This window comes from Macaca nemestrina, chromosome 14, assembly GCF_043159975.1.
Source record: "Macaca nemestrina isolate mMacNem1 chromosome 14, mMacNem.hap1, whole genome shotgun sequence".
NCBI classification, from domain to species: domain Eukaryota; kingdom Metazoa; phylum Chordata; class Mammalia; order Primates; family Cercopithecidae; genus Macaca; species Macaca nemestrina.
Window position 1 is genome coordinate 5628005 of NC_092138.1, and position 25240 is coordinate 5653244.

Here is a 25240-nt window from a genome sequence, read left to right on the forward strand (position 1 = left end):
CTTGAAAATAATAGAGCAGCTTTTATTCCCAAAACCTGCACACTGATTTTTTTAAGCAGTAAACTTTAAAAAATATTACAAATTACACATAACATAAAAACCTACAGCTCAACTATTTTTAGGCCTGCATTTCTGTGGCATTGTGTTCATGTCATTGTGCAATTCACCCTGAGAATTTTGTGTGTTTTCTTACAGGAAGTCGTTCAGCTACCTTTAGAGTTTGTGAAACAGCTTTGTTTAAAGATACAATCTGAAAGACCAGGTAAGGGTGTTTAACTTACAAATATTGTTTGTAATTTAAAATATTCCATTTGAAATGATTGTCCATGTTAGGTATATGCAGTTTTCAGTAATTCTTTTCTTTTTTTTTTTTTTTTTTTGAGCTGGAGTCTTGCTCTGTCGCCTAGGCTGGAGTGCAGTGGTGCGATCTTGGCTCACTGCAAGCTCCACCTCCCAGGTTCACACCATTCTCCTGCCTCAGCCTCCTGAGTAGCTGGGACTACAGGCGCCCGCCACCATGCCCAGCTAATTTTTTGTATTTTTAGTAGAGACAGGGTTTTACCGTGTTAACCAGGATGGTCTCGATCTCCTGATCTCATGATCCGCCCACCTTGGCCTCCCAAAGTGCTGGGATTACAGGTGTGAGCTACCACGCCCAGCCAATTTTCAGTAATTCTTTTGCCAGAAACTTCATTATCAGGGACAGAAATCCTGGGAGCTCATGGTTACAATTTTCTGTATCAGGAAACCAGAGCACTGCACAGAATATGTGATGAAGAACCAGTAAAGGCAGGTGCGGTGGCTCTCGCCTATAATCCCAGCACTTTGGGAGACTGAGGCGGGCACATCACCTGAGGTCAGGAGTTCGAGACCAGCCTGACTAACATGGTGAAACACTTTCTCTACTAAAAAAAAAAATACATATATATGTATGTATGTATATATGTGTATATATGTATATATATATGTGTATATATGTTTGTATGTATATGTGTGTGTGTATGTGTGTGTGTGTGTGTGTGTATATATATGCAAAAATTAGCTGGGCGTAGTGGCGGGCGCCTGTAATCCCAGCTACTCGGGAGGTTGAGGCAGGAGAATCACTGGAACCTGGGAGGCAGAGATTTCAGTTAGCTGAGATCACGCCACTGTACTCCAACCCCAGGTGACAGAGCGAGACTCCGTCTCAAACAAACAAACAAGAAAGAACCAATTAATACCACAGAAAAAAGCATGAGGGAAGAGCTGGAGGTGGAGGGTCTGGGGCAGACTTAAGAAAGGGAAAGGTTCCCAGAGGCCTGGGAGAGGCAAAAGGAAACTGAGGTGACCTGAGCTTCAGGAGGGAGGGCCTGGCCCAGGAGGGTCTGCAGCCCTGGAAGCTGCCCCCAACCGGAGTCTAGGCTAGGTCCATGTCCTTCTGAGGAACAGGGAATCTAGGGGCCTTCTGTGGCATCACCTTCCCCATCCTCATGCTGTCCTTCCCCAATCCCCTCCCATCCCTTAGCCTCTCCCTTTCTCCTCCATCCCCACCCACTCCCTTTTCTGCACTTGCTGATGGCCTTACGGACAGGAACCAGGTCAAAGGTTTTTTTTTCAATCAGTGATCAAAGAGATAAATTTCATGAGTTGAGGGTGGAAATGCCTCTGCCCAGAGCACAGCCAGGCAATGAGGGTGTGGAATTAGCCAGTATAAAATTTTTTCCTGATTTGATTTGGAAAATGGAAGCAAACCATTCTGTGGGTCTGCAGTCTCTGGCTGGAGTAGGGAGGAATGGGCTGCACACTGCAGGAAAGGCTGAGGAGGCGGGAAGGCCACAGGACAGTGGCTAGGCTCCAGTTCTTCCTCTCAGTGAATGCGGTCTGAGCCCGGCTCCAGGGTGCTCTGCTGCTCAGCCTGCCATTTCATAACAACCATGGGAGGTTTATCACGCCAGTGATAAGAACCAGACTTGGAGTAAGGCTCATTATGTTAAAGGAGGAAAGCCTGTCCCTGGGGTGCCTGGAGCCCAGGCTTGTTTGGTTCTGTACATACCACGGCTTCCAGCAGATTTGGTGCTGGGGAAATATTGGAGCACTGGGGACTGGGAAGGGCCTAGATGTGAAAGAAGGTAGAGCCTGCAGCCCCGTCCTCTTCAAGTTCCTGGGCTAAGGGTGTTGTGGAATTAGGGGACCATCCCCAAGACCACCCTCAGGATTGATAATATGCTAGAAGGACCAACAGAACTCACTGTTTTACTCATGGTTATGGTTTATTACAGGAAAAGGATAAAGATGGAACCAGACAAGGGGAGAGGTGCAGGAGTGGGGTCCGGGAGAGACCTGGCATGAGCTTCTGGGTCCTCTCCCCAGGGGTGGTGTGGGCAGTATTCACTCTCCCATCGACTATGTGTGACACACTCGTGGAGTGTGCCCACCAGGCTGGTGTCCAGAGTTTTCATTGGGGCTCAGGCACATCGACATGGCTGACCATCCGTGTGGCTGACTGCAGTCTCCAGCCCCTCCATAGCTTGAACCGATACCACAAGGCCTGAAACTACCCCCTACATAAACCACGTTATTTTTTCTTTTTTTTTCTTTTTTTTTTTTTTTGAGATGGAGTCTTAACTCCGTCGCCAGGCTGGAGTGCAGTGGTGCGCGATCTGGGCTCACTGCAACCCCCTCTGCCTCTCTGGTTCAAGCGATTCTCCTGCCTCAGCCTCCCGAGTGCCTGGGACTACAGGCGCCTGCCACCACGCCCAGTTAATTTTTTGTATTTTTAGTAGAGACGGGGTTTCACTATGTTGGCCAGGATGGTCTCTATCTCTTGACCTCATGATCTGCCCACCTTGGCCTCCCAAAGTGTTGGGTGTTGGGATTACAGGCGTGAGCCACCGTGCCCACCTTTTTTTTTTCTTTCTTTCTTTTTTTTTTTTTGAGATAGTCTCGCTCTGTTGCCCAGGCTGGAGTGCAGTAGCACGATCTCGGCTCACCACAACCTCCGTCTCCAGGGTTCAAGCAATTCTGCTTCAGCCTCCCAAGTAGCTGCTACCATAGGCACATGCCACCATGCCTGGCTAATTTTTGTATTTTTAGTAGAGACGGGGTTTCACTATGTTGGCCAGGCTAGTCTTGAACTCCTGACCTCGTGATCCACCTGCCTCGGCCTCCCAAAGTGCTGGGATAACAGGTGTGAGCCACCGTGCCTGGCCTTAACCATGTTGTTACTCTTGGTGTTCCACAATCTCCAGGGAAACATGAGGTTTTCATCAGGCACAGAGATGCCCCCTGCAACCAGGGACAAGGTGGGGCGTGTTTTGGGCAGGGATCATCTCATCTCTCTCACTGACTTTGCTCTGTATGACCCTTGCTCTGTTTTCCAGAGTCTCGCTGTGACAAGGACCTGGACACTCTCAGTGGTTACGCTATGTGCCTTCCCAATTTAACCAGACTTCAAACCTACCGCTTTGCAGAGCACCGGCCCATTCTGTGTGTAGAGATTAAGGTGACCTGTCGAGGGGCAGATGGTGTGGGTAAGGGGGAAAGGTCAGTCCTGGGCAGTGAGTCTGAGAGTCCTGTGCCTTGGGTTCCAGTTCCCACTGAAGTGAGTGGTAGGCACTCTCGGCTCCTGGAAACTCCACTTGCTTCTCTCCTTCCACAGCCCCCGCCTGCATTCTGGTTCCTGCCAGGGCTCCCAGACCCCAGGTTCAGGCTCATTCCTGGTAGTTCATGACAGGAGACCTCACCCACCCTGCGTGCCGGGGCTAAAACAAGCCCTGGTCGAGGGTCACCCACCCTGTATGCCTGGGCTACAACAAGCCCTGGTTGTGGGTCACCAGAGGGAAGCGTGTTGGGTTCCCCCCACCCCGTTTTGCTCAGAGGGCATGGCTTGCCATGGTCCCCTGGGGCCTTCCTCTGTGCCCCTCCCTGCTGGCCATGCCTGCTTGGTGCTTGGCTGCTGTTTGCTGTGCTGCAGGAGCCCCACCCGCAGGTTGCCCTCTAGACTGGGAAGCTCCCCGTGTCCTGCTCAGGACGGATTTTCCTGGAGGCACAAAGGCCAGTGTGACCCTCAGAGGCACTGGTGTGTCATGGCCAGGAGTCCTGAAATTCTGTGGTGCCAGGTAGTGGGGGCTGCTTGGGCCAGGGGCCCCCTTGCTTCAGCTCTCTGCTGCCCACGTCAGGGGTGGCTGTCAGAGTCCCTCAGGAAGCTGCCTCACACGTGCCTCCTCCAACTCAAAGGCCGTGATTTCTGGGTCACACTCCTGGCCTGAGCTCATGCCTCCTGATCCTCCTCACTTGCGGGTGGATGTTCTGCTTCCCCAGCCACCATCTCCAGTGCCCAAGGCTCAGCGCAGGCCTGTGTGTTGTGTATGCTCAGAGGCTGCAGCTTTTAGAGGGCATGGGGCTTCCTTGACCTTCTGGGAGCCTAGCAACTATCAGATGGGCTCCTGTCGGGCCATGTGCTAGTGTCAGCGGGAACAATGGTTCTGCTTCTTGGAGCTGGGAGTCCTGGGTCCATCTCTTCTAGAGTCTTGCAGTGACATTCTTGAATAAAAGCACAAAGCTACTGTGTGTTGTGCTTGTGTTGCGCTAGTGTAGGGCGCCGCTGACCCTCCCCAGTGAGCGTTCCGGCTGTGGGTCCTCTAGCAGAGATGTTTGTGTGATCTGATGCAGGAAGTGTTGTTCCCACTGGGAGGTGCAAATGAAAACAGCTTCTGGGGCCATTTATGCGTAATTATCTTGCTGCACTCATTATCTTGTAGTCAGTGATATGTCTATTTAGAGGTACGTGATTTCTTCCTAAATGTTTTTTCTCCTTATTTATTTTACAGCCAAAATGTGGGTTTATTCCTTTCTCGAGTGATGTCACGCATGAGATGAAGCATAAGGTCTGTCGTTACTGCATGCACCAGCACCTCAAGGTGAGGAGAGCCAACGCCCAGCCGTGGGCTACTCTAGCTGCACGCCGGGGATCTGGGCTGAGGCATGGGCACACACAGTTTTCAGAAGAGTAAAAGAAAATGCGGATATTTTTAGTTGACATTTCATTTCACAAAGTGATTCATGTTCACCTTTTTTATTTTTTAAATTTGGAGACAGGGTCTCTGTCACCCTGTCAGGCTGGAGTGCAGTGATGGAATCATACTCACTGCAGCCTCCACCTCCTGGACTCAAGCAGTCCACCTGCCTTGGCCTCCCAAAGTGCTGGTGTGAGCCACTGCACCCGGCCTGTGTTCGCCAGATTCACTCTTTTTAAAATATATAATTCAGTGGTTTTAGTCTCTTCACAAGGTCGTGCAATCATCACTTCTATCTAGTTGCTGACATTTTTATCACTTCAAAGCAAGATATCTTCCTCTTTCTATATTAATCTGGCATATTACATTGGTTTTTGCATGTTGGACTAACCTTGCATTTCTGGTACAAATCCCAGTTGCTCATGGTGTATGATACTTTTATATGCTGCTGAATTGAGTTTGCTAGGTTTTGCTGAGGGTTTTTGAATGATAAGGGATGTTGGTATGTAGTTTTCTAGTGATACCTTCTCTGACTTTGGTACTAGGGTAATAACTGGCTTCATGGAATGAGTTAGGAATTATTTTTTTTTCACTCTCCAGTTTTTTGAAAGAGTTTCAGTATTGGTATTGATTCTTCTTGAAATGTTTGGTAGAATTCACTAGTGAAGGCATTTTGTCCTGGGATTTTCTTTGTTAGAAGATTTTTGATTACTGATTCAGTCTCTTGTTACCAATCTGTTGAGATTCTCTATTTCTTGAGTGGGTTTTTTGGTAATTGTGTGTTACTAGGAATTTGTCCATTTCCATCTAATTTGTTGGCATACAGGTCAGTAGTAGTGTCCCCTTCTTCATATCTGAATTTAGTAATTTGGTTTCTGTCTTTCCTTGGTCTAGCCAAAGGATTGTGTCGTATTTGTTGATCTTTTCAAAGAAACAACTTTTGGTTTTGTTCATTTTTCTGCTCCCTCTCCCCCATTTTCTATTTCATTTGTCTTCACTTTAATCTTCACTGTTTCCTTCCCTGTGCTTGGATTGGGCTTAGTGTGTTATTTTTTTTCTAGCTTTATTTATTTATTTATTTATTTATTTATTTATTTATTTATTTATTTTTGAGATGGAGTCTCACTGTGTCGCCCAGGCTGGAGTGCAGTGAGTATCTGGGACTACAGGCGCCCGCCACCACGCCCGGCTAATTTTTTGTATTTTTAGTAGAGATGGGGTTTCACCGTGTTAGCCAGGATGGTCTTGATCTCCTGACCTTGTGATCCGCCCGCCTTGGCCTCCCAGAGCGCTGGGATTACAGGCGTGAGCCACTGTGCCTGGCCTCTAGCTTTTTATTGTAGAAAGTTAGGTTATTCATTTAAGATCATTCTTTTAATAAATCTTTAACTGCTTTCTCTTCATCCCATAAATTTTGGTATGTTGTGTTTTCATTTTATCTTAATTCATTCTCTCATTTCTCTTTTGCTTTCTTCTTTGACCCATTGATAATTAGGAGTGTTTACTTTTTACATATTTGTGAGTCAAATTTCCTTTTGTTACTGATTTCTAGTTTCATTTCACTGTGTTTGGAGAATATTGTTTGCACGATTTCACTCTTAAAATGTATTGAGACTTTTTTGGTGGTTTAACGTAAGGTTCTTCCTCAAGACTGTTCCATGTTTGCTTGGGCAGAGTGTGTAGTCTGCTGTTGCTGGGTGGAGTTTTCTATAGGTGTGTTAGGTCTGGTTGGTTCATAGTGTTGTTCAAGCCTTCATTCTTGTTGATTTTCTATCTCATTGCTCTGAGTATTAATTTAACATAATAACCTCAACAGTCTAGTTCAGGTTCATACCAACTCCATTTCAATCATAGACAAAAGCTTTGCTCCTCTAAAGCCTTGCTCCCTCCCCCAACCTTTGTGCTGTTACTGGGATACAAATTGGATGTTTCTACATCATGTTCTGGTTGATACAGATTTGTATCAACCTTATGCAGTTGTCTCTTAAATTATATAGAGAAACAAGAATTACAAAATGTGTTTATATCCTCTTTTATATTTGCCTAGGTAGTTACCTTTACTGATGCTCTTTGTTTCTTCCTGTGGATTTTAGTTACTATCTAGTATCCTTTATTTCAGCCCAAAGGACCCCCTTTAGTAATTCTTGTAAGATAGGTTTGCTAGCAATAAATTCTTTTAGTTACAGTTTATTTGGGCAATGTCTTAATTTCTTCTTCATTTTCAAAGGATAGTCTTGGGAGATCTAGAATTCTTGGATGGCAGTCTTTCTTTTAGCACCGAGGATATGTCATGATCCTGCCTCCTCCTGGCCTGCATGGTTTCTAATGAGGAATCAGCTGTTAATCTTAGGGAAGGTGCTTTGTATGGATGAGCCACTTCTCCCTTTCTGCTTTTTAAGATTCTCTCTTTGTCTTTGTCCTGTGACAGTTTGATTCTGGTGTGTCTAGCTGTAGATCTCTTGGTCTCTATCCTAAAATTCAACCATTTTCTCTTCTGCCTACTCAAGTCTGTTCTTGAGCCCCTCTAGTTACTTTTTCATTTTAGTTACTGTACTTTTCAACTAAAGAATTTCTTTCTTTCTTTTTTTTCTTTTTAGACAGGGTCTTGCTCTGTCACCCAGAGTGGACTGCAGTGGCATGAACATGACTCACTGCAGCCTGACCCCTGAACTCAGGCCATCTTCCTGCCTCAGCCCCCACCGAGCTGGGACTACAGGCACACCCCACCGTATCCAACTAGTTTTTGAATTTTTTGTAGGACAGGGTTTCACCATGTTGCCCAGGCTGGTCTCGAATGCCTCAGCTTGGGCAGTGTGTCTACCTTGGCCTCCCAAAATGCTGGGATTATAGGCATGAGCCACCATGCCCGGCCAGAATTTCTTTTTGGTTCCTTTTTATAATTTCTACCTCTCTATTGATATTCTCTATTTGTTAAGACATTGTTCTCCTTGTTGCTTTTAGTTCTTTGTCCCTAGTTTCCTTTAGCTCTAAGCGTATTTAAAATAGTTGATTGAAGTCTTTGTCTAGTAAGTCCAGTGTCTGGGCTTCCTCAGGGGCAGCCTCGTGATTGTCTTTTTTCTTGTATATGGGCAGTACTTTCTTGTTTCTTTGCGTCTTTTGTGATGATAGGTTGAAAGTGGGCATTTGAAATAATATAATGTGGCCCCTCTGGAATTAGATTCTACTCCCTCTGCAGGATTTTTTATTGCTGCTTCTTGTAGTTGTTACTGTTTGTTTAGGGACTTCTCTGCGCTAAGTTTGTGAAGTCTGTGTTCGTCGTCATATGTGGCCAGTAAAGTCTGCTCAGTTAGCTTAGTGGGCAGTGAGTGGGTCCATAGATGTTTTCTTACTGGCAGGCATTCCAGAATGAGGAAGTCTCCTAGTCTTTGCTGCGGGGCTCTGTTTGTGTCTTGGGCCCACTCAGTACTCACTAGGGTGTTTGATAACTTTGCCTTTGCCCTTCACTTCCCTGGAGCCTCAGGTCAGCTCAAGTGAGAGCTTAGGGCCTTCTGCGTTCTTTTCTGGGTCTTTGCATGACTTTCTAGATTCCTGGGTGTATGTTGGAGCTTTCAGAGTCTCTGTGTACATCTCGTTACTCAGCTTTTTCTTTTTGGCTTTGGTTAGCCTATTGTTTGCCCTTTTATTCACCTTCCAAGGAAACCATGAAGTTAAACAGTTGCCTCTAAACGTTTTCGACACATGCCGGCAGTTAAAAGGCCTCCTGCACGGGTGAGTTCTGAGCCAGGTCAGTGAAGACAGCCTTGCAAGCGTGATCTTTCCGGGAATCCAGAGACAGGTCAAATAGTGATTGTCAGAGAACGAGGCTTTGGAGATGTCCTGCCCTCATCTGCGCCCTCTGTGGCTGTTGGGCAGCTGGTGTTCACTGTGATGCGGCTGTTGGTTTTCAAGGTTCCCTTGGAGCTAGAGATACGGGGATGGGAATATGGCATTTAAAGTGCCAACAAGCTCACTGATCTTGCTTAGATTTAGCTGTTTTTCTTGAATAAATGTGTCCTGGATTGTTGCAAGTCTATGGTCAATTTCCAGAGTTCAAAAATTTTTGATTCTGACATTTTTTTTTAACCGGTTTTCTGATTGCCTTTACAGAGGAGAGAATTTCTGGAGGTCATTGCTCCACTATTTCACCAACATCACCCGTTCTTTTCTTTGTGGTGTGATTACTATCTGAGCTCTTAGGGGAAAGACAGTCTGTGAGCCATATCCCTTAGGATGCGATTTTCATGATCACCATTCACTTTCAACATATGTGACAGATGTTTAAGAAATACTTTTTACTATAAAGCACTACCTGCTCATATAACTGGTAACATATGACATGGCATGAATTGGATAACCTGCCTTCCCAGGCAACTCATATTGTCAGATATATTTGCATATCTTTCCAGACTTCTTTCTGTGCCCACAAAAATATGCATGTAATTCAGGTGGAAATGAAGTGATGTCTGTCCACATGTTCTAATGTTTACATGCCTGTATGTGCACACACACACTCTTGCAAAGCAAAAATGGGATCATGCCATATGTACTTTTTCTAATTGCTTTTTTCATTTAATCCTTGAGGATTGTGATATATTCTTTAGGGCTTTTTCAGTGCATATTTGGATATATGCATGGATATTTGCACATAAGCTTTTTTTTTTTAATAAAAAACCAAAATTGACATTACACTGTATCCATTGTTCTGCCAGTTGCTTTTTTCCTTTGAATAAATTTTTGTGACTTTTAACTCTACCTCTTTCTGGTAGTGGCTGCATATCATTTGTGCATTTCTTCATTCAGTAAATTGCTTGCTGTGTGCTGGCCCCACTAGTGGATGGGCTGTGATTTATTTAGTCATTTCCCTACTGATGAGTGTCTCTCTTGGTTTCAGGGTTTGCTGTTGGCAGGAAGGCTGCAGTGGACATTCTTGTCTCTGTACCTTTGCCCTGTGCTAGTTCTTTTAGGTTCCTTGTAGATTTGCTGAGTCAGGGGACATAAACATTTTAAAGTTTGGTGGATACCAGCAAGTTGCCTTTCAAAATGTTATGCCAACTTATCTTCCCACTGGCAACATGAAATTTCTTGTTAAGGACACCTTCCCTGTTACTGGATATTGTAACTTTTGAAGGTTTGTTACTCTCATTACCAAAATTTAGCCATGTAATTTGAAGGTGTTTGCCGCTGTCTTCCCTGCTCCTGTGAAGGGCTGGCCTGGGGGCCACGCCACCTCACATCTCACAGATGGGGCCAAGGTTTCTTTGAATGGAAGTCAAGTGGCTCCCTCCCCCACTTAGCGATGTGCACCTGCAGAGGTGGTGGCACCTTTTCCGGGGCAAGGCTGCAGCTCGTCTTCATTGTCTTCATCACTGATGCTGTTCTGTGTTCGGCTGGCACAGTGCAGTCACCAGCGCCAGTCACCTCATTGCCCTCCTGTTGGTGTTTTCACAGGTAGCCACTGGGAAATGGAGGCAGATCAGCAGATACTGTCCCCTTGATCTCTACTCAGGGTAAGAGAACGCTTCTCCTTTGCCCCCTTGTGTCACGTTCCCTGGAGATGAGTGGGGCGGGGGCCAGTGCCTGGTGGGGGGTGTTTCATGAGGTAGGAAGCAGGGGAGGGCCGTGTTCTGTCTTCAGGGCTCTCTTTTGCCATCAGCGCTGTAGACGCTTGTGGCTTTGTGCTCCGCGCCTTGTCTCTGTGCTCACTGTTTGAGGTGCTTGCTCACTTTTGGTTGTTCCCTCATCCGAATTGTGACCAGATTTGTCTTCTACTTGTGTCAGAAATCAACTGGTGCTCAGCCTTGACCTCCAGGCCTCAGTCTGGGCCTTCATAGTTTGGTTGTTTGTACCTTGGATCTCTGCCTCCTCTGTGGATATTAAAAAGTCTGCTGCTGTGGTGGCCATTTCTGCCCCGGCAGGGCCTGCTTGCAGCCTCCGACCAGGTGCCTGGGCTCTGCTGCCCACCTTGGCGCTGCCTCCACGCTCCCCAGCCTTCAGAGCTTTGCTGTGCATCCTGCACACTACTTTCCTGGGTCAGCTCAGAGTCCGGTCCTGCCAGAGCCTGTGTGGTCAGGAAGGCGGTAGTGGCTGGGAGCTGGGGAAGGTCAGTCCGCAGCGGGGCCTGGGGGCCTGGCGAGCAGGCCCTGGGGCAGAAGGGGCAGCAGAGGGAGCAGGCAGGGCTGAGGGTGGGAGCAGGTGGAGGGAGGTGGGACCTGGGACTCATGGCAGTGCCCTGCCCCGATTCAGGCCCCCCCCACCCCCGTCACACCCCCAGGAGAGAGTCCCTGGCCACAGGGCGATGTAGATTTGTGAGCCTTTGCTGTCCTTTTTGATCAGCACACAGCTCCTCTTTCCAATCTCCTTTCCCTCCCTGGGACCCCCATTACTGCAGAGCTGTTCTGGTGAGTCCGAGTTTTCTTACTCCGCTGCGTGAGTTTCCTTCCTCTTTCCTCCCCCGCTGCCCTCCAGCCATTCATTCTGTGCCCCTGCCCTTGTCGGCGCTCAGCGCTGCCTCTGTGTGCGCGCCTGGCCGCCGTGTCAGTGCTTTCGGTTAGATGCCCTTGCAAACTTCCTGGAACAAAGATTGGACGCAGAGTTGTCTTTGGAAGTTAAAAAGTTCACAGACACTGGGAATGCTCGTTCAGAAGGCGGCACCAACACCGCTCGCTCCAAGGCTTCAGCGAGGCTGGCGGTGCGCTCACGCGTGGGTCCCATGTGGATTTCCCTGTGCACCTAAAGGCTGTGAATTGTGAAGCATTCAGTAATAAAGATTCATTGTTGAGAATTTATTCATGTGTCAGAACATAAGTAGGGAACCCTCCCTGGAATGTTGTAGAATGCAGGCTTTTAGGAGTCAGCTAGAGAGTGCGTGGATACTGGGAGCCTTTCTGAATGCGTGCTCGTGGGCTGTCCCCACTGGCAGGGTCAGGCTCGTGTGCTTGCATGGGCAGCTTGGCCTCCAGAGGTTCCTCTGTGGGGGTGGGGGAGGAGGCCAGCCTTGCAGCTCCTCGCTTGCAGGGCGAGGGCTCCCTGGGGCTCTCGCCTCTCCCTGGCTCCCGGCACTCCCTTCATGGCCCGTCACAGGTCTCCTGCCACCCCTGGGCCTTTGGAAGTTGCGGCAGGAGGAACAAGGGAGGCAGAGCAGCCCATAACCCCTCTCGGGTCGGGATGTGGTGCGGCTGGTGGGGTTCCCACTCCCGTGCCTCAGTTGGGTCCCTCACATCTCCCGAAGGCCTGGGGTCAGGGCCAACCCCCACATCTCTAGTGAGCGCGTGTCAGGCTGTGGAGCTGTGTCTGCGACCGTCCAGGGAGGGAGCCCATGGTGGGGCTGTAGTGAGGGGAGAATGTCACTGTTTGGACCCAGCTGGACCCTAGGTTTCCCAGCGGCCCCTAGGAAAATACCTGGCTTGTCCTCTGAGCCACGAGCAGGTGTGTGTGCAGGGACAGGTCAGTTCCAGCTGCTTTTAAAGCATGTTAACACTTTTCCCTTTTAGAAACAAACAGAGAATGCACTTTGCCTTGAAGAGTTTGCTGCAGGAGGCACAGAACAACTTGAAGATATTTAAGGTAAGAGCTGCTTTGATTCTACGGTGGTTTCAGGGTGGGGCCGGCGAAGGTTCAAGTGACCTCACAGATGAGGGTGTTGGGCTGGGCTGCACGTCGTGTGTGCTGGACATCCCCTTTGGGGTCCTCATACCCCGACTGGTTCACCCATCACCTGGGACCTTCCAGTTCCAGACCTGTCTTTCCCTGACCTTTTTCTGAGCACGATTCCACAAGCACAGCATCTGAGTGACCCTGGGTTGTCCATGACCCTGCGGTGCTTGACCAAAGCCCCAACAATTGCGGGGTGGGCCTTGGTCTCCCCTGATGAGCAAATGGGTGAACCGTGGGTGAGGATGACTCTAGCACTATCTGTGGTGTCCAAGGGAGAGGAGGTGGGGGTGGGGCCAGGCAGGATTGGGGCATCTGCAGAGGAGAGGCTGTTGGGGAGGGAGGGGATGAGATGTAGGGCAGGGCAGGCCTGGGTGGCAGTCAGAGTGCCGGGCCCATGTTGGACATGCATCCTCTGGGGTCCCCGTTGTCATCACCTCAGTCCCAGTTGTAGCCTCATGATCACACATAAGTGACACCTGGGGACAGAGTCCTGGACTCCCTGCAGGAGCTGACAGCCATCGCAGGTGGATCCTTCAGAGGAGGCAGGGCTATTGAGCATGGGCCTGTCAGCTTCCTATGTGCCGTGGTCTGGATGAGGCGACTGGCGAACCGGAAGCCCTGGCCCCTCTCCTTGCTGCTGCATGTGGTGGTGTCCTGCTGCCTGGCTGGCTGCCTCTCAGTGCTGGGCAGGTGGGGCCTGCTCTTGACCTGCCTCCCCAGGTCTTGGTTGGAAACCCATGGTGCTGGCTGCTGGGCAAGTGAATCGGCTTCATTCCCCGTCTGCCTCCACCTTCCCAAATCCAGGAAAGGATGGCATATTTCACAGTAGCTTTTATTTCATGTTTATATAATTTATTTTTATAAACTCAATATTTAAACCCTGAAGATACATTCTGTTTCATCAGGGATTTGTTTGAAGCCTATCATAAGGCTGGCATGTTATCCCAGGTGGACCCTTTTCTGGCCCCATCTGACCTGCACCTAAGGTCTCTGGAACTCTGGCTATCTGCTGCTTCTGTTAAAATCAGCATGGAAAAGTCCCGAGGATTAGGATTGTTTCAAAAGAGTTGAAAAGGGGATGGATTAAGAGAAGGGATGCAGAATGATTTAAGATAACACGTCACGCTGCCAAGGCATGTTACCTACTGTGCGTTTCATCAGCTCTCCCGCCAATCTCGTCCGGTTCAGTATTAAAAGCCAGCAAGGCAGAAAACCCTGAAAGCTCTGAAGTTCCAGGTGTGGGCCAGGTGTGGTGGCTCACACCTGTAATCCCAGCATTTTGGGAGACTGAGGTAGACGGATTGCTGAGGCCAGAAGTTCAAGACCAGCCTGGGTAACATAGCAAAACCCTGTCTCTACAAAAAAATCAAAAAAGTAGCTGGGCGTGGTGGTTTGCACCTGTGTTCCCAGCTACTTAGGAGTCTGAGGTGGGAGGATTACTTGAGCCTGGGAGTTGAAGGCTGTAGTGAGCTTTGATTGCTCCATTGCACTCTAGCCTGGGCAACAGGGTGAGACCTTGTCTCAAAAACATTAAAAAATGGTTTTAAAAATACATAAATAAATAAATAAATAAATAAACAAATAAATCAGGTTTAAAGAGTTGGTACTTTCCTGGGGTTGGCTGCTGTCAGGGGCCTTTCTCCTGGGCACCACCCAGACCCCCATGAGTCATGTGTTGACTCCCCCAGGCACGGCAGCAGATGTCACTGCCTGTACCCTGGGAACGTGTGAACCTGAATGTTGATGATGATGTAAGGAGTTTCTTTGCTGGGCTTCATTTAAGCCAGCAAATGCCAGCAGCTTCTCCCACCATCTGGCTCAGCTGTACCAACCAGCACTGGGGTCACCCTGGGTGTGGCCTGAACCCCAGGACACACTTGTTTGCGGTGCTGGTGCTGACGGCTGTCCTCATGTTTGTCTGCTCAGGGCCAGAGCCAAGGCCCTCAGGTTCTTGAGTAACTGGGCTGGTGGCTTTGGGAGTTTGTCACTTGTGGTGAGCATTTGCTCTCGGCTTCTGAAGGTACTGTGGATCATTGTCTGGGGGGCGGTGGTCAGGCCAGGGCATTGCTCTTTAGTTTTTGAAACTTTCCTTCCTTTTCATGTCTTGACGTTTGGTGCTTGGTTGATAGCACAGCCCGTGAGGGTGGATTTCCCTGGAGGAGCCGGAGTATGCAGTGGCCCCAGACTGGGTCGACAGCATCAGGGCCCTTGGCTTTCACCCGCTGCCTGGCCTGCTGGTGGTGGGGACTGAGTTCTTTTCCTACAAGCTTGGTGGTTTGACGTTTCCCTCTCTCTTTTCCCTGCCTGAAGAATGGTGAGCTGATTTATGGCTGCAAAGATGCCCGGAGCCCTGTGGCTGACTGGAGTGAGCTTGCACACCACCTGAAGCCGTTCTTCTTCCCTTCTAACGGCCTGGCCAGTGGGCCCCACTGCACAAGGGCTGTGATCAGGGAGCTGGTGCACGTGATCACACGGGTGCTGCTGAGCGGCTCGGACAAGGGCCGGGCAGGCACCCTAAGACTGGGGCTCGGGCCCCAAGGCCCGCGAGTCTGTGAAGCCAGCCCTTTCAGCAGGAGCCTTCGCTGCCAAGGTAGGGCCCAGCCTTCCCCAGGTAGGCGGTGGGGGCCACAGGGGCCTTGGGACTCTGCAGTCTCCATGGGTGGCCAGGCGGTCAGCAGAGCCTCCTGGGGGATCTGGGGCATGCCACCTGGTTACACCAGGGCTCCCAGCACAGAGCTTCGCCGCCTCTCACCCCCAGATGCAGATTCCCTTTCTTGCCTTTTATCTGTATCTGTAAATAGCAGGACACATTTGGGCTGTAGGATTTCCCTCTAGAATATCATCCATATGTTGTGGTCCTCTCTGGTTTGTTGAATGTTTTCAACCATGTTTTCTATCCTGTTGGAGCCTCATTGCAACCCTGGGGACAGGTTTTCCTTGGCTTGTTCCTTAGATGGGGAGAATTGAGGCACAGAAATCCTTCAGGGCTGGGTCCTACCACAATGGGGTGTCTTCACAAGTCTGGGGTGAAGACATAGACCCGTGGGGACTTTGAAATGCAGGACACCTTCCTTGCAGATAGGAGCCGGGCCCTGGCTGCTGCTGCGTGTCCTGACGTCTCATGAGCTGACGCTGCCTGTGATTCTTGGCAGTCCTTGGAGACCCCATGGTCTCTGGGAGCCTGAGATAGTTTGAAGACAGCAGTCCTGCTTGTGTGCAACCAGAAACCCACCCACACCCTAAGCCCTGCCTTCTTTTCTGCTATCTGTGCCAATTTTTCCTTTTGTTTTTTCAAGACAGGATCTTACTGTATTTACCCAGGCCAGAGTGCAGTTGTGTGATCTCGGCTCACTGCAACCTCCGCCTCCTAGGTTCAGGCAATTCTCCTGCCTCAGCCTCCCGAGTACAGGTGTGCACTGTCACACCTAATGTTTGTATTTTTAGTAAAGACAGTTTCGCCTTATTGGCCAGGCTGGTCTCGAACTCCTGACCTCAAGCAATCTGCCTGCCTTGGACTCCCAAAGTGCTGGGATTACAGGCATGAGCCACCATGTTTTCTTATTACAAATGAACTTTGTGGGGTTTTTTTTTTTCTTGTTATGAAAGTGATTCCTGATCATTTCAGAAAATTTTGTTAAAATTATGCCTATAATCTGGGCACATAACTGCTTTTAAGGAAGCAGACTGTGTCTGGAACGACAGATGGCACCAGTTGCTGAGGTGGTCTGGGGGCACCAACAGGAGGCGCCACAGCACCCCAGGGCTCCTGCAGACCTTTTTGGACATGGACACAGACAGAAGGGAGTGGAGCTGGGCCCCAACTGCTGGGATGTGCAGTTTAAAACAATAAGATCATACTCTACATGTCATTTTGTAACCTGACTTTCTTTACTTAATTAGCATAAATCTGTATCTGTATCACCACATATGTATGTTCTTTTTTTATTATTATTCTTTTAAAGACAAGGTTCTGTTGCCCAGGCTGGAGTGCGTGGTGTGAACTTGGCTCACTACAACCTCCACCTCCTGGGCTCAAGTGATCCTCCTGCCTCAGCCTTCTGAGTAGCTGGGAGTATAAACACGCACGACCACGTCTAGCTAATTTTTGTTTTTTTGGTTTTTTTTTTTTGTAGAGATGGGGTTTCTCCATATTGCCCAGGCTGGTCTTGAACTCCTGGACTTGAGCAATCTGCCGGCCTTGGCCTCCCAGAGAGCTGGGATTACAGGCGTAAGCCACAGCGCCTGGTGATCACATGCATTTTATTCAACTTTTAGTGACCATGTATGGATCTGCTGTAATTTTAACAAATCCCCTCTAGTTGGGCATGTGAGCTTTTACTCCCGTTCTCCTGCACGTTGGCATTTTCGTGTCGGGTCCTACAGACATCTGCAGGTGACTACAGTTTTCCCCCTGCACGGACACCTTTCTTACTGTGTCTTTGCCTATAGTTTGGTTCTTTGTGGGAGATGGTTGCTCCCTTCAGTGGGAGGAGATGATCTGGGACTTGGTACCTCCCAAGCTCACTTGGCAGCCGGTACAGCACAGGTGCCAGACAACTGTGAGTGGCAAGTGGAGTTTTGTTTCTGCCTCTGTCCTACGATATAACAGGTCCTTGTCAGTGGCTTTGACCCGTCTGTGGCTCTCTCTGGCTGGTTCTGAGCTTGCGCCTGTTGCCAGCCCAGGTCTTCCCTGCCTCTCACTGTGGGCTCGTGGCTCTGGACTCTGCAGACAGTGTCCTGGGGTTGTCCTCCGGTAGTGGTCTTGCAGATTTAGGATGTCAGCAGGATCTTTAGAAATTCCCTGCCTTGCAGTTGCAGTGGGTCAAGATCGCGCCACTGCACTCCAGGCTGGGCCACAGAGAGTAAGACTCTGTCTCAAAAAAAAAAAAAAAAAAAAAAAAAAAAAAGAGAAGAAAGAAATTTTGTGTCCTGACTTAAAATGAGGATTATATCTAAACTTAGATCATAAAGTGACTTTCAGGGCTGCTGTGGTAGAATCTAAAAGACATTCTGAGAGTTGTGTTGGGAGAGGAGAGGCACGAGGCAGGACGTATGCGTTTCTTGCTCTCTGCTTTGTGCTTGGCCTGGTGCATCCAGTGTGGTCCAGGCTTGCTCCAGCTCCAGCAGCTCTGTGAGGCGGGAGCGTCATCTCATCTGTCCTTAGCGCCAGTCCAGGGTCCAGTCCTTGCCTGTGGCGATGCCCGTATGGCGGAGCCCAGGATGAGCCCTGTGGTCTGCGCCGGCCTGTGTCTCCCTCCACGTTCTTTGATAATCAACGTGCTCTCGTTTTCCCCTGATGTTCTCGGTAGGAAAAAACACCCCAGAGCGCTCGGGGTTACCGAAGGGCTGTCTTCTGTACAAAACCCTCCAGGTGCAGATGTTGGACCTGCTGGACATCGAAGGCCTCTACCCTCTGTACAACCGGGTTGAGCGATACCTAGAAGAGTTTCCTGAGGAGAGGTGAGGTCGGGTGGTCCCCGTCTTGGGCAGCCCTGAGAGGAGACTCTGGGGGTGGGCAGGGTAAGAACGTGCCTCCCAGGGCACAGCTTCCCAGGAGGACGAAGCACACCGGCCACTCCCCGCCCCAATCCTCTGCTCCCCGGCGCCGAGGCCTGGCTCTGGAATGTAGTGCCTTGTGAAGGAGGAACAGGGTCACTTACCGCTTTCTGGAGAAGAAAGCTCATCTGTGAGCCTGCTAATTCGAAACCCCAGGTTGGGGACGAGCCTGCAGAGGGCAGTGTTGCTCCACGGTTGAGCAGCATCCTGCAGGCCCTTCTGTGTCAGCCGAGCCTCTGTCCTGGGCTTTCGGTGCCAGTCACTGGGGTCCACACCCGCGGTGTCCAGTCGGGGCCAGGATCCTCTTCCTTCCTCGCTGGAATTCACTTGTGTCTCTGACTCAGGATGCTACTTGTCATGAACAGGAGAAGGCTCAGCTTCAAGGCTCCCTGGTTCTGGTCTTGCTAAGTTCTGTTTAAAACCTTGATGTTTAACATGAGGGAGATAGATCTGTTAGGTGTTTTTCAAAACAAAATGTGTGATGTTTAGTGGTGCTGGGCTTTGTAGACTGTGTTAGCAGTTTAAGAAACAACCTCTGTGCGGCGTTGTCATCCTGTTTTTATTGTGCTTTCTTCTTCAGAAAAACCTTACAAATAGATGGGCCTTATGATGAAGCATTTTACCAGAAGCTGCTTGACCTTTCCACCGAGGATGACGGGACAGTGGCCTTTGCGTTAACGAAGGTTGGCAGACCCATCCAAAAACTTGTTGTGTGATGCTTAGATTCTTAGCACTAATTTTTTTTTTTTTTCCATTACCTACCCCTGAGGTTTAAAGCAGAAAACCTGGGATGTAAACAAAGTGGCTGAAGTTTCTCCCAGATGAACCGGGGCAGGTGGTGGTACATTTAGGTTTTAAGGGGAATTTCCCTTGGTTGAATTCTGCCCTGGCCCGTTCCTGGTGGGATCAGGCCCCAGGGGCGGCCAATCTGCAGTCCATCTGCATGCCTTCTCAGCAGCCCGTAACAGGCTCTCTGCCAACCATCCCTTGCTGCAAGGCCCTCGCCAGGGCCCTGGGACCCCACCTGTGTCTCTGCCCTGCCCCGGCTGGATGCGGGCAGCTTCTTTCCCTTAGAACCGAGGCCAAGGGACAGCCTGCAGGGGTCTCTTAGGGAAAAGGACTGGCCCTGCACTTCCTGGGTCTGTGAAATTCAGAGCTCCATGAGCTTGGATAGGGAAAAAATGGCATCTTCATTTTCACTAAGCTGTACCTGGAATTTAGCATTTCTTTCCATTACGAAGGTGGCAATGAGCCTGTGGGTTCATCAGGACCCAGGACTTTGCCACTAAGAGAATAAAAAAACAGACTTTCCGTCTCACACTGTAGCTGCAGACGCTTCGAGATGTGGTTTATTCATCACTGCATGAAATGTTGCATATTAGTATGGAATACATTTGTTTTTAAAAATATTTTGGCTCAGCACTTTGGGAAGCTGAGGTGGGAGAATTACTTAAAACCAGAAGTTGGAAGCCAGCCTGGTTAACATAGTGAGACGCCCATCTCTGCAAAAGAAAAATACAAAAATTAGCCGGACATAGCGGCATGTGCTTAGAGTCCCAGCTACTTGGGAGGCCGAGGCAGGAGGATGCAGTCAAGGCTGCAGGGAACTGTGATCATACTGCTGTGCTCCAGCCTGGGGGACAGAGCAAGCCCCTGTCTCAAAAAAAAAAAAAAAAAAAAAATTGGCATTTTACATTTTTGCCACCTGTATTTTATATTACACGTTTAAAAATGTTATCCTGGGCTGGGCGTGGTGGCTCACGCCTGTAATCCCAGCACTTTGGGAGGCTGAGGTGGGTAGATCAAGAGGTCAGGAGATCGAGACCATCCTGGCTGACACAGGCAAACCCCGTCTCTACTAAAAATACCAAAAAATTAAGCGGTCGTGGTGGCGGGCGCCTGTAGTCCCAACTACTTGGGAGGCTGAGGCAGGAGAATCACTTGAACCTGGGAGGCAGAGGTTATAGTGAACCGAGATTGCACCACTGCATTCTAGCCTGGGTGACAGAGCGAGACTCCATCTCAAAAAAAAGTTATTCTGAGAGAGGCCCATAGGCTGTACTAGGCTGCCAAAGCCTTCACAGGACAATAAGCAATGAGGAAACCTGTTCTGGAGCGAGCTGGTGCTCCCCCCTGCGTGTGCGTGTGCTGCTGCCTGGAGCCCTGGGACCTGCTTCCCCTGTCCCGTTGACGTGTCCGTGGCTCACACTTGGGAAAGAGTCCTCGGTGCTTTCTTTAGTGGGGCTGCAGCTGTCAATGTTTTGAGGAGGCCTGAGGATGCCTGGTAGAGCCTCAGGTGAGCCTCTGACGCGAAGGGCCACAGGGATGTTAGCAGAGGCCCAGGGCAGAATTGTCATCCTGGTGAGGAGGGTTCCAGGTGAGAAGAAAGCAGGGCACCTGCCTCGTGCTGCCTGCCACTTGGGTGCGTTGATTTAGGTATAATAAACAGCAGCATGGCGGGTTTTTCCCAAGAAAAGAAACAGGACTTTATTTCCTTTTTTATGTATTTCTGTATTTTTCAGTTTTCCACAAAATAAGTATGGTTTACTTTTTAATTTTACTTTAATCTTCTAACCTTGTATGTAAATGTAGTCTTATAAGCAGCTAAAGCAACCGTCACTTAACTAACAGAATGGCTAAAATGAAGGCATTGAAACACCACCAACAGGTGCAGAGAAACTGGATCTCTCATCTGTTGTTGATGGGGATGGAAAGGACACAGTCACTCTGGAAAACAGTTTGGGAGGTTCCTACGCACTAAACATGCAACAACCCTGTACTTGCGCTCCTGGGCATTTATCCCAGAGAAATGAAGACTGACACTCACCAAAAAACCTGTACGGAAATGTTCACAGCAGCTCTCTTTGTAACAGCTAAAAACTGGAAGCCGCCCCTGTGTCTTTCCACGGTGACCTCCAGTGGGTCAGACAGACCGTGCATTCATACCACAGAACTCTGCTCAGCACCAAAAAGGAACGGACTCTTGCTAAACAGCCCAGGTGGATCTCCAGGGGACTTTGTTGGTGACAAAAACCAATCCCCAGAGGTCACACTAAATGATTCTGTGTGTATAACATCCTTGAATGACAAAGATGAGTGGTTGCCAGGGGTTGGCAAGGAGGAGCAAGGGAGGTAGATGTGGTTATAAAAGGTCAAACCAGGGGATCCTTATGGTGACCAAACTGTTCTGTATCTTGACTGTGGTGGTGGTTGCATGAACCTACGTGTGATCACACACACACTCTCGCACGTACACACTTGCATATATGTAAAACCCGAGATATCTGAATAAGATTGTGGATTGTATCAGCATCACTCACCTTGCTGTGATATTGTAGTTTTGCAAGATGTTACTTGTGGGAGAAACGTGGCTTGAGGACTCTCCGTGCTGTCATAGAAGGGCCTGCTTTTTCTCTTGTAGGAAGTTAGCTTCTGGTAATTGAACCTGAAGAGGGTAATTGTGAAGCTGAAGCTGGGGAGTAGGCTGAGGACATTCCTTCCTACACAGAAGTTCTTGCACTCATATTGTTTATCGAATTGAACCCTGTAGGCTGGGCGCGGCAGCTTACGCCTGTAATCCCAACACTGTGGGAGGCTGAGGCAGGTGGATCAGTTGAGACCAGCCTGGTCAACATGGCAAAACTCTGTCTCTACTAAAAATACAAAAATTAGCCAGGCATGGTGGTGCACGCCTGTAGTTCCAGCTACTCAGGAGGCTGAGGCAGAAGAATTGCTTGAACCTGGGAGGCGGAGGCTGCAGTGAGCCAAGATTGCGCCACTGCACTCCAGCCTGGGCGACAGAGCGAGAGTCCATCTCAAAAAAAAAAAAAAAAAAAAAAAAAAAAAAAATTGAACCGTGTACCTCTGAAGAAAAGAGGGAATATTGTCTTCATTTCAATGCTCAGGAGACCGAAGCCCCCAGTAACTCTTGCTTTTGTCTGTTGTGTAGTATCTGGTAGCAGGGTTCAGCAGACATTTGTAATGTCTGGTCCCTGTTGCAGGTACCCGGCCTTGCCACTGTAGCTCACAAGGATCCATGGAGAAAACATGAGTGGGGCTGAGTTCCAGGAAAACAAAAACAGGAGGTGGTGGGCTGCATTTGGCCCCCAGCCCATAGTTTTCTGACCTCTGTGTACTTTTGCTTATTAGTTTTTTATTCCATTTTTTGCTCTATGTATTTGGAAGTTAGTCCTGTTTCCCTTTTTTGGTGTCTTGTCCTGTTTGATCCTGCATATTTAAAGTCTAATCAGTTATTTCATACTCCGAGTCCCCACACAATATAAGGACTTGGGACACTTAATTCCAGTTATCTCTCCAAACTTACGTGCAGTATTGTTTTGTATTCTGTTTGTCTTGGTTTTTTTTTTTTAAGTTATAATTTAGGGTATTATTTTACACAGGTTTTTTTTTAGATTTATCCATGTGGTTTTCCCTATCACTGCCTAACATTCTTGGAGCTTAGATCTTTCTCCATTTTCCTTTTTTTCTGTGACTTTATTGAGATGTAATTTATATACTATACAGTTTACCCACTTAAAGTGTTCAGTGCAGTGGTTTCACTGTATTGAAAGATAAGTGCAACCATCAGCACAGTGGATTTTAGATTTGTATCACTTCAGTAAAAACCCTGTATCCTTTAGCCATCATCCTATTGTCTCCCCATGATCCCCAGCCCTAAACAACCACCTGTCTGCTTTCTGTAGACTTGTCTCTTCCAAATATTGCCTATAAACAGAGTCACTGAATGTGTGATTGTTGTGGCTGGCTTCTTTCACTTAGCCTGATGTCTTCAAGGTTCATCCATGTTGGAGCATGATCAGTACTTCATTCCTTTCCATGGCTCAGTAATAGTCCATGGGGTGCACATATCCATTCATCCATTGATGGACATTTGGGCTGTTTTTGCTTTTTGGCTGTTATCCTCAATGCTGCTATCAATATTTGGGTACAGGTTTTTTTGCATGGACGTGCGTTTTCACTTTTCTGAGGTAATATGCCTAGGAGTGGAATTGCTAGGTCCAGTGGCACTTTTATGTCTAAATTTTTGAGGACCTGGGCAGACTTTTCCAAAATTGCTGTATGGTTCGATCTTCCCACCAGCAGTGTATAAAGGTGTGTTTATTTTTTTCACATCTTCAGCAACACTCAATAACGCTTGTTATTACCTGTCCTTTTGATTTTAGCTGTTCTCGAGGGTGGGCAGTGGTATCTTGTAGTTTTGATTTGCATTTCCCTGAAGACTAAGAGCATCTTTTCATGTGCTTGTTGCCCACTTATAGATCTTTTTCAGAGAAATGTCTATTCAGATCCTTTGCCCACCTTTTTTTTTTTTTTTTTTTTTGAGCTAGGGTCTCTCTCTGTCACCCAGGCTGAAGTGCAGTAGTGCGATCTCAGCCTCCTGAGTAGCTGGGGCTAACTATAAGTGCACACTTACAGTGCACACCTGGCTAATTTTTTGTATTTTGTTAGAGACAAGGTTTCACCATGTTGCCCAGGCTGGTCTTGAACTCCTGAGCTCAAGCGATCCACCCACCTTGGCCTCCCAAAGTGCTGGGATTACAGGTGTCAGCCACCGTGCCCAGCCCCCTTTGCCCACTTTTTGATAGTGTCATTTATCTTGTTGAGAATTCTTTGTGTATTCTGGCTACTAGACCCTTATCAGATACATGATTGGCAAATATTTTCTCTATTCTGTTGTCTTTTTACTTTCTTGGTAATATCTTAGATATACAAACATTTTTAATTTTGTTGAAGTACAGTTTAGTTTTTCTTAGGTTGTTCATACTTTTGGTGCCATATCTAGGAATTCATTGCTAAATAAATCTAAGGGCATGAAGATTTCCCATGTTCCCTTTTAACAGTTTTATAGTTTTAGCTCTTATAGTTAGGTGTTTGATCCATTCTGAATTAATTTTGTACGTGATTTCAGGTAGAGGTCCAACATCACTCTTCTTTTTTTCAGACCGAATCTTGGTCTGTCACACAGGCTGAAGTGCAGTGGTGTGTTCGTAGCTCACTGCAGCTTCAAACTCCTGGGCTTAAGTAGTCCTCCTGCCTCAACTGCCCCTGTAGCTGGGACTACAGGTGTGCACCATAATGCCCAGCTCCAACATCAGCCTTTTCCATGTAGATATACAGTTGTCTCACCTTTGTTTTTTTTGAGACAGAGTCTCTCTCTGTCACCCAGGCTGGAGTGCAGTGGCACGACCTCGACTCATTGCAACAACCTCTGCCTCTCAGGTTCAAGTGATTCTCCTGCCTCAGCCTCCTCAGTAGCTGGGACTACAGGCATGCGCCACCATGCCCGGCTAATTTTTTGTATTTTTACTAGAGACAGGGTTTTGCCATGTTGGCCAGGCTTGTCTTGAACTCCTGGCCTCAGGTGATCTGCCTGCCTCAGCCTCCCAGAGTACTGGGATTACAGTTGTGAGCCACCACACCTGGTCAGCACCATTTGTTGAGGAGACTGTTCTTTCCCCGTTGAGTGGTCTTAACATCCTTTTTGAAAATCAGTTGAGCATAGATGTCTGGGTTTATTTCTGGATGCTCAGTTGTGTTTCATTGATCTGTATGTCTGCACTTAATGCCAGTACCCTGTCTTGAGTACTACTGCTTTTTAGTAGGTTTTGAAATGGGGAAGTGTGAGTTCTCTAACTTTGATCTTTGTTTTCAAGATTGTTTTGACTATTTGGAGCCTCTTGTAATTCCATATGAATTTTAGAATCAGCTTCTTCTACAAAGAAGCCAGCTGGGATTCTCATAGGGACTTGGGGAATCTTTGAGTCACCTTGGGCAGTAAGTCTTTTGATCTATGAACATGGGATGCTTTTCCATTTATTTAGATCTTGGTTTTCTTTTGACATTATTATTTAGTTTTCAGAGTGTCAAACTAAGGTTTTATGCTTCTTTGTTAAACTTATTTCTAAAATATTTTCTTTTTAGTGCTGTTGTAAATGGAATTGTTTTCTGAATTCCATTTTCAGATTGCGTATTACAGGTGTAATCAGGTGTAGAAATACAATTTGATTTTGTATATT

At 48.1% G+C, this 25240-nt stretch overlaps 1 protein-coding gene across 2 annotated transcripts in view; it reads left to right on the top strand.

The window, feature by feature from the left end:
• The window catches only part of LOC105498851 (inositol-pentakisphosphate 2-kinase), a 61051-nt gene that overhangs the window by 17963 nt on the left and 17848 nt on the right, over positions 1–25240 (top strand). For both annotated transcript variants that reach the window (XM_011771204.2, XM_071077551.1), the window contains exons 4-11: positions 196–262; positions 3360–3481; positions 4809–4898; positions 10443–10501; positions 12485–12557; positions 14958–15237; positions 17957–18107; positions 18784–18886. In XM_011771204.2, the coding sequence (XP_011769506.1) occupies positions 196–262; positions 3360–3481; positions 4809–4898; positions 10443–10501; positions 12485–12557; positions 14958–15237; positions 17957–18107; positions 18784–18886 (945 nt within the window). The remainder of the gene's footprint in view (positions 1–195; positions 263–3359; positions 3482–4808; positions 4899–10442; positions 10502–12484; positions 12558–14957; positions 15238–17956; positions 18108–18783; positions 18887–25240) is intronic.